Source organism: Xenopus laevis, chromosome 8S (assembly GCF_017654675.1).
Source record: "Xenopus laevis strain J_2021 chromosome 8S, Xenopus_laevis_v10.1, whole genome shotgun sequence".
NCBI lineage: Eukaryota > Metazoa > Chordata > Amphibia > Anura > Pipidae > Xenopus > Xenopus laevis.
The window spans coordinates 31436822-31444962 of NC_054386.1; the positions used below are offsets into that span (position 1 = coordinate 31436822).

General features: G+C 41.8%; 1 protein-coding gene across 3 annotated transcripts; it reads right to left on the minus strand.

Moving 5' to 3' along the window:
* Nucleotides 1–738: 738 nt before the first annotated feature.
* On the minus strand, nt 739–7818 carry surf2.S (surfeit 2 S homeolog). Of its 3 annotated transcripts, XM_018232111.2 has the most exons (7): nt 7619–7780; nt 7363–7498; nt 6126–6280; nt 3682–3785; nt 3173–3352; nt 2087–2202; nt 739–843 (listed from the first exon to the last, which is right to left on the minus strand). In XM_018232111.2, exons 2-7 carry the CDS (start codon nt 7435–7437, stop codon nt 763–765), a joined length of 711 nt encoding a protein of 236 aa, XP_018087600.1. In that variant the 5' UTR covers nt 7438–7498; nt 7619–7780; the 3' UTR covers nt 739–762.
* Nucleotides 7819–8141: the final 323 nt, after the last annotated feature.

Genomic DNA, 8141 nt, shown 5'->3' on the forward strand with positions numbered 1-8141 from the left:
ATAATTAATCCTTATTGGAAGCAAAACCAGCCTATTGGGTTTATTTAATGTTTACATGATTTTCTAGTAGACAGAAAGATCCATTAACCGGAAACTCCACGTCCCGAGGATTTTGGATAATGGATCCCATACCAGTACCTACAATGGTGCCATGGTTGTAGCAATGGGGTCCTAGGTTCAATTCACATTCTAATTTTAATCCCACTGTTTGAGTGTAAATTCGAATGTGAGATTTATCACACCTCGACCATGGAAACAGTCCTAATTCGAATATTCACCTAAAACCTGCCGAGTTCATGTACAAGTCAACGGCAGAGGTCCACTGAGCCATTAGGAGATAATAGCCTTCCTGACATTCACGGGTTTTTTTTTTTCGGGATTCGTACAAAATCGAATTTTCGAGTCGGAACCATTAAATTGAATATTAGACATTCAGATTTTTTCTTAAATAACCTTTCAGTTGAATTGTTAGTATATTCGAATAAAAAATAAATAAATAAATCACATGAATTGAAATTCGACCTTTGAAAAATGAGCATCCAAGTGTATGTTATAGGGACCTTAGATTGTAAACTCCAATGGGGCAAGGACAGATTGTCGGACAGAGAATTTCGGCACAATACGTCAGCACTATATAAATAAATATAGTTAACATCCATCAACTGAATAATGAACCACTAAATTATAGAATATTCTATGTCTACCAACCACAATCCAATAATTGAGATTTGACAGAAGTACAAAACAAAAAGAAAAATACGTTTATTTAGTGGTCGACTTTTTGAAATGCTTGGATTTGCGATGTTGCTTTTTAAATTTCTTCTTGGTCGGACCATTCTGTCTCTGCCAACAAAAATATACAGAATGTTAACAGAGCATAAAGGGAGTTAAAATGACACCATCCCCCCCTCTTCCCATAGAAGCCATATAATTATATATGCAGGTCTGTAAAGTCACGGGTATCAAGAGAAACTACTGTTATTAGTATTTTGCAATAGTTGCCATAGCCAAGACATAGGGGCAGATTTATTGAGGTTCGAATGGTAAAATTGAATTTTCACTTTTTTTTTTTTTTTGGTCAAAACTCACAATTTCGAATTTTAAATCACCAACTCGAATTTGAAACGTGAGATTTATCACATCTCGACCCTGGAAACCATTCTAATTCAAATATTTCGCCTGCCGAGTTCATGAACAAGTCAATGGCAGAGGTCAGTTTTTGTTTTTTTTCAGAAGAAAACTAGATTCAAATTTGATTAGAATTTTCGGGTCGTTCGTATTCGATCGAATATTAGAAGTTAGAGTTTTTCTCACAAAAAACCTCCCATTCAAGATGCAAGTACATTCAAGTAAAAAAAAAAAAAAATCACACTGCGAAATACGACTTTTGATAAATCTGCCCCATAGACTTCACCACAAATCTCGATCTTAAAGGAGAAGGAAACCCCCAGGGCGCTAAACCCCTCCCCCCCTCCCCTGTGCTGCCCCCCCTCCCTCCTCCCCCCTGGCCTACCTGTCCCCCTGGGCAAATGCCCCTAACTTTTTACTCACCCCTCTGCGCAGGTCCTGTCCACGGAGTACGCAGTCGCCATCTTCTCCCACGCGCGTCTTCTTCCTGCTCTGATCGGCGTTTTCTGGCGCATGCGCAGTAGGAACAGGTACCGGTACGGCTCTACTGCGCATGCGCCGAATGTCACGAAGTTTTCCGATTTCACTTCGTGACATTCGGCGCATGCGCAGTAGAGCCGTACCGGTACCTGTTCCTACTGCGCATGCGCCAGAAAGCGCCGATCAGAGCAGGAAGAAGACGCGCGTGGGAGAAGATGGCGACTGCGTACTCCGTGGACAGGACCTGCGCAGAGGGGTGAGTAAAAAGTTAGGGGCATTTGCCCAGGGCGACAGGTAGGCCAGGGGGGAGGAGGGAGGGGGGGCAGCACAGGGGAGGGGGGGAGGGGTTTAGCGCCCTGGGGGTTTCCTTCTCCTTTAAAGACATTCAGACTGGGCTTGTAGAAAAGCATAGAACCCCCCCCCCCCCAAAAATTGCCATTGGTAAAGCCCATAGTTAGAGATATTAATGCACACACACCTGCTGTCTTTTATTTGCATTCTGCGGTGGCTTAACTTCCATCTCCTCCTCGTCACTATCCAACTGAAAACTGTCAGCTTGTTCCTTCTCTAGATTTTTCTGGGTAAACATCTGGGCTGCAGGCAGGTTGAAAACAAAAAGAAACTGTTCTGCCATCATGGGAATTACGGGAATAAATGAAGGGTATCCTGAAGCCTAAAAGAGAATCTGTTCAGTTGTCATATCTTAGTATATTCATGTATTCACCCTATTCCATGTTGAAAATGGATACTGCCATGGTTCTTATTTCTAAATTACACTGCAAATAATTCACTCTACCAAGTGAAATTTCATTCCTAACCCAACAAGTTTATTTTTTAGTTGTAATATTGGTGTGTAGGCGTCATCTCATGCCATTTTGGCTTGTCATGTGCTTTCAGAAAGAGCCAGTGCTGCACTATGGAACTCAATGTCGCAGTGGGACATGGATTTTTAATACTGAGTGCTGTTCTTGTATCAACCAGGGAGCTGTTATATGGTTACCCTCCCATTGTTCTGCTGGTGGGCTGCTGGGGGGGGGGGGGGGAGGGTGTTTGACATCACTCCAACTTGTAGTGTAAGAACATTTCAGTTTATTAAAGGACTGATTTCAGAGCAGAAAAAAATAAAAATAGTGCCATAAAGAACTTGTGTTGAACATACTTTTTGTCTCTTATTTTAACAAAGAATTCTTCCAATGATTTAATTTATTAAACAAGACAAAATCTGAACTTCCACTTTTTTCTAATTAAACAACAGGCAGAAAGTACATTTAGCGCAAGCCCTATGGGGTATACAGCCCTTTTACAAGTTCCTGGCATGTCTAGTAAATCTTAAAAACCAATATTTAAAAAAAAAGGGGGGGGAACCAGCAATAGCTATTTGCTGATTGGTTGGGATTTGTGCCAAGACCTGGTGCTATTTTGTCACTTTTATACATTAAACCTAAGGCTCTTGTGCAAAATAACCTACTGGGAAATCAATCTCTCCAAATAGAGCAGACTTCGCCTCTAGTGCTTTGCCTGCATTGCTAGTTATTAAAGTCCCTTTCCCAAACCCATGTCACACCTGGATATAAATCACTCATGCTGTCTGCCGAGTCGCTATCCTCTGAATCACTATCTTGCGGCTCCCACATGTCGTCCCTTCTGACTTTGGGCCGTTCACTACCCGACTTATGCTTTGGTTTACTTTTGTTCAGGAGACAAGCGGGGACGAACTCCAAACCCTGCCGCTTGCACTCCTCATCTGCAAAAGGAGAGGGAAACATTACACCTGTGTGTCACAGCAACAAATCTCCAGCCAGAAGACACAATTATTTCTCCCACCAATTATGGCTGGTAGCAGCCTTCTATATCATAAATTCCAACAATAATCCCAATTTCAGTGTCAGAATTTGGGTAGGCAGCAGAGGCACACCCCTAGGGCACAATGGTGTGAAAGACTAGGACGTTAGGCACCTACCTCTGCTGCCTTGTCTAACTACATCCGTGTAAATCTAGACAGCAAGGGAGCAGGTAGTTGAGACCCCCTTTATCTTTGCCTAATTCAGAGTTGCAATCTATAATCTGACTCACATCTCCGCAAAGCTCTGGCATAACGTTTGCCCTGCACATGGCGTTGGACGTGCTCTGGGATCCTGTTGATGTGACGAAGAGTCAGCTTGCAAAACAGCTGCTTCCTACAAGTAAAAGGAACAGGGACATACATTAAAATAGCCAGATGCTAGCCTAGGCATCACATGACAACTTGCAGTTACTCAGGCTTGTTCTCTTAAACAAAAACCCTGATTTGAAATTAATGTTGACTTGATCAGATATACATTCATTTCTCCCCCACTAGTTTTCAAGATATTAGAAGTTTTTACACCTCCAGTTTAATGAATATGAAACACTGCCACCTGTTGTTCATTTTTACATTAACTTGTTCAGGGTTTACATTTTCATTTAAATACAGTCCTCTGAAATATGAGGACAATGAAAACAAATGCATTCTATTGTTAATAAATGTACTGCTTCCCACAATTCTTTTCGTTGCAATAAATAGGTGTATGTATGGTCAGATCCTGCAGAGCATGCAAAGCATTATTACGCCACAAGAAGACAGATGAATAAAGAGAAAATAAGAGAAAGTGGAGAAACCAGCAGATGAATAAAGCAGACAATAAGAGAAAGTGCAAGCCACGTATACCCTTAATGGGACTGCACTAGGCAAATCCATAAAAAGAAAGGAGCTTGGAGTCCTTGTAGATAATAAACGTGGTTGTAACAAGCAATGCCAGTCAGCAGCATCAAGGGCAAACAAGGTCTTGCGCTGTATAAAAAGGGGCATTGCTTTATAGGAGGAGAGGGTCATTTTTCCACTGTATACAGCACTGGTAAGTGCCGTACAGTTTTGGTCTCCAGCATGACATGACAATATTGAATTAGAGAGGGTACAAAGAAGGGCAACTAAGCTGGTAAAAAATATGGAAAATCTTAGCAATGAGGAAAGACTACAAAATTGGGGTTGTTCACGCTGGAGAAGAGGTGATGTATAAATATATAAGGGGAGCATTTAATAACCCATTCCTAGAAACAGGCCTGGACTGGCAAATGCCCGACGGGCCGCTCAGTTTTTTCTAAAAGTAGGCTGCTCCAAGGCACCTTCCTCCCTCCCTCCCTCAGTTGCCGGGCAAGAAAAAAAAAACAGGCACAACACTAGGCAGCCTGTGTGTGGGGCTTCATTACATTCAGATCTGCTGCACTGAGCATGGGGGTAGAGTTGGGAAGCGAGCAGGAACTTTCTGCCACAGACTAGGGAACAAGGTAGCTGGGCAAAGAACAGTAAGTCTGCTCCCATACTGCATACAGGCCTCTAAACCATGGTGCTCTTTTTCTGGTCTGTCACAGTAAACGCTGACACACTATTTGAATTTTGGTGTGTGTTGGGTCCCCATATATACAATTTCTATTTGCAACACACTTCTAGAAGTCCAGCTTGAAGGTAAATACTTGTGATATTTTGATTAAGTAATATGGTTCTGCACCATTGAATTATATGGTTTATTATGACTAGTGTCAAAATACTCATCTATTATAAGGGATAATGTACCCCCTACTGTAAATTATAAGGATATAAGAAGTCACTGAGGGGTTCTGTGACCATATAAAGGCACAAGGCTGCAGGCTGAGTTATACAGGGAACTCTGAGTATCACTCATGTATTATAAGGGATAATGTACCCCTACTGTAAATGATAAGGATATTAGAAGTCACTGAGGGGTTCTGTGACCATATAAAGGATATTAGAAGTCGCTGAGGGGTTCTGTGACCATATAAAGGCACAAGGCTGCAGGCTGAGTTATACAGGGATTTCTGAGTATCACTTGCATATTAAAAGAAGTAATATACCACCTACTGTAATGGTAAACTTTTGAATCCTTGTATTTTTTAAATAAGATGTTCAGCTTATAATAAATGGCAAATCAACAAAATGGTTAATAAGAACACACTAGATTTGTGTGGTGCCAGTAAAGAATATTTTACTGTACTGTAACGTAATAATAATAAATAACTAATATTTTACATTAATTACAGTTAAGCGAGAAAGGCAGCTCTGATACATAAGATAACTTTAAGAATGGGTTGGATAATGTTTAACAGGGTAGGGAATACAGGGTTATGGAAGATAGCTCATAGTACAAGTTGATCCAGGGACTAATCCCATTGCATCTTGGAGTTAGGAAGGATTTTTTTTCATTCAACTTGAGGGACATGCGTAACTTACTATTTTACTATGTAATGCTATAGGGAGAAGGCAAAATAAAGCAAGAGCAGATCAGAAACCAGTCAACAAAGAGAGCTCAAAAAAGAGGGGAGAAAAAAAAAACAAGGCATGAAAATGAACAATTAGAGGCCTGTGGTATATAGGAAAACCAGAGGCTGCTGACACAGGAAACTTTCTCTCTGTGTGTTGCATAGAACTCTTTCCCCTACCCGGCGCTACCTTAATAAAGATCAGTGGGCGGAGTGACACATACGGATTTTTAGTACTTGGCACGATGTGAGGTTCATAGCTGCTGAAGTCAAAAGAACTGGAGGAGCAGGTCAATTTCTGGTACTTCTTCCCTCCGGTAAAGCTTTGTAATTCGGGAAGTCTGCAGGGAAGCTCATGCCCAGTCAGAACACAGCGCACCTTAAAGACAGAAAGGTTGTAATAAATGTATTACCCAAAAGGCAAGTCATTGCAGAAGGGCTCGGACTGATTTAATCCCCTGAAATAATAAGTTATGTTTTTTAGTTGGTACAGCAGGGATTCATAAAGGGATACGGTAATGGGAAACATGTTTTTTTCAAAATCCATCAGTTAATAGTGCTGCCACGGCAGAATTCTGCACCAAAATCTGTTTTTCAAAAGACCAAACAGATTTTTTTTTTTTATATTTAGTTTGGAAATCTGACATGGGGCTAGACATATTGTCCATTTCCAAGGTACCCCCAGTCATGTGACTTATGCTACGATAAATTTCAGGGTGGGTCTCCATAATGCTGCTATGTTCTGCTATGATAGGCACTATCCATGAATTATAAGGTTCATAAAGCCAAACTCACTAGGGGTATCAATACATTTGGATTGCAAAATAAACACCCAGCACTGGTACGTGTATATTGATTGCCAGCCTAGAGCAGACATAGAATAGTTATAGGGGTATATCTCCTTTGAGTAAACATTTGCATGCTATCAAATGCCTTATTCTTAGTTGTTAAATGATTTGCCTTCCTCTTCTGCCTCTTTCAATCTTTTAAATGGGGGCACTAATCCCAAAAAAAACCTATCCTTCTATTATTCATCTCAACACTAAATGGTTGCTAGGAACAATAGGACCCTAGCAACCAGATCAACGTTGTTTTAGGGGTCCTTGCCTCCCTGTGACATCCTTTCTGATGCAAGCGCATACCATTTCAAGTGCATTGGCGTGTGTAGGGGGGCCACATCGCTAGTGTGGAGAGAGCAAGAAAAAATGAAGACCAATTGCAAAGTAGCTTAGAATGAGCCATTCTATAAGACACTTAAAGTAAAATAAAAGCTGAACCCCAGTTCCATGTAGCTGAATGGGCACATTGTCACTGAATGGGCACATTGTCACAGTCACTGTCAGAACTGATTTGTTGGATGTTCCATAACTAAAAGCCTGGCTTTATCCCTCTCTCCCCGGGCAACTCTGTACTGGCAGTAGGTTTCTATCCCTAGCACAGTGTAAGGGGGTAAGGTCTCACCTTATTGCCGGCAATGAGCTGCAGGCTCGGGTGCTGCTGCAGGAAAAGCCGCACATCCTCAGGCAGCCCGTCCATTGCTGTCAAACAGGAGCCACCCTCGTGCAGCCAATGCGAAACCTCCAACCGGAAGGACTTGCTACCATAGACAGAGGAGCGGTGGATAGTTAGTTGTTTCTTACGCGGAGAAAGGCCTTTTATGCCTCAGCAAATATTACTGAACCATAGCCCGTGTTATACTTATTACTGTGTTACGCACCGGGAGTTATTGGCTCTTGTGCTTTCTCGCACTGGTCTCTATGGTTACTGAGTTCTGCGGAAGGACGCGTGCAACCAGGAAGTCGTAACAGCTGTGCTTTGACATTAGTGCCTGTGCTATGGGTAGCGGCTTGTTTTTATCCTAGGAAAGGACCTGACGTCACGGTCATGTGATCCTACCATGTGACCGCTCCACTGCTGATTACCTATTAAAGGAATAGTTCAGTGTGAAAATAAAAACTGGGTAAATGGATAGGCTTTGCAAAATAAAAAATGTTTCTAATATAGTTAGTTAGCCAAAAATGTAATGTATAAAGGCTGGAGTGAACAGATGTCTAATAAAACAGCCAGAATCCAACTTCCTGCTTTTCAGCTCCATAACTGTGACTTAGTCAGTGACTTGAAGGGGGCACATAGGGTTGCCCCCGGCCGGTATTTTACCGGCCTAGCCGGTAAAACACCTGCCAAGGCCGGGGCCGGTATTACAAATTTACCGGCAACTGGTAATTTGTAATACCCTTTAA

What these genes read in the sequence shown, in the direction of transcription:
- surf2.S (XM_018232111.2), bottom strand. Translation starts at nt 7,437, where the DNA reads ATGGACGGGCTGCCTGAGGATGTGCGGCTTTTCCTGCAGCAGCACCCG. An exon ending in AGCTCATTGCCGGCAATAAG is followed by an intron (nt 6,281 to 7,362) that starts GTGAGACCTTAC and finishes TCTGTCTTTAAG; the next exon opens with GTGCGCTGTGTTCTGACTGG. An exon ending in TGCCAGAGCTTTGCGGAGAT is followed by an intron (nt 3,353 to 3,681) that starts GTGAGTCAGATT and finishes CTCCTTTTGCAG; the next exon opens with ATGAGGAGTGCAAGCGGCAG.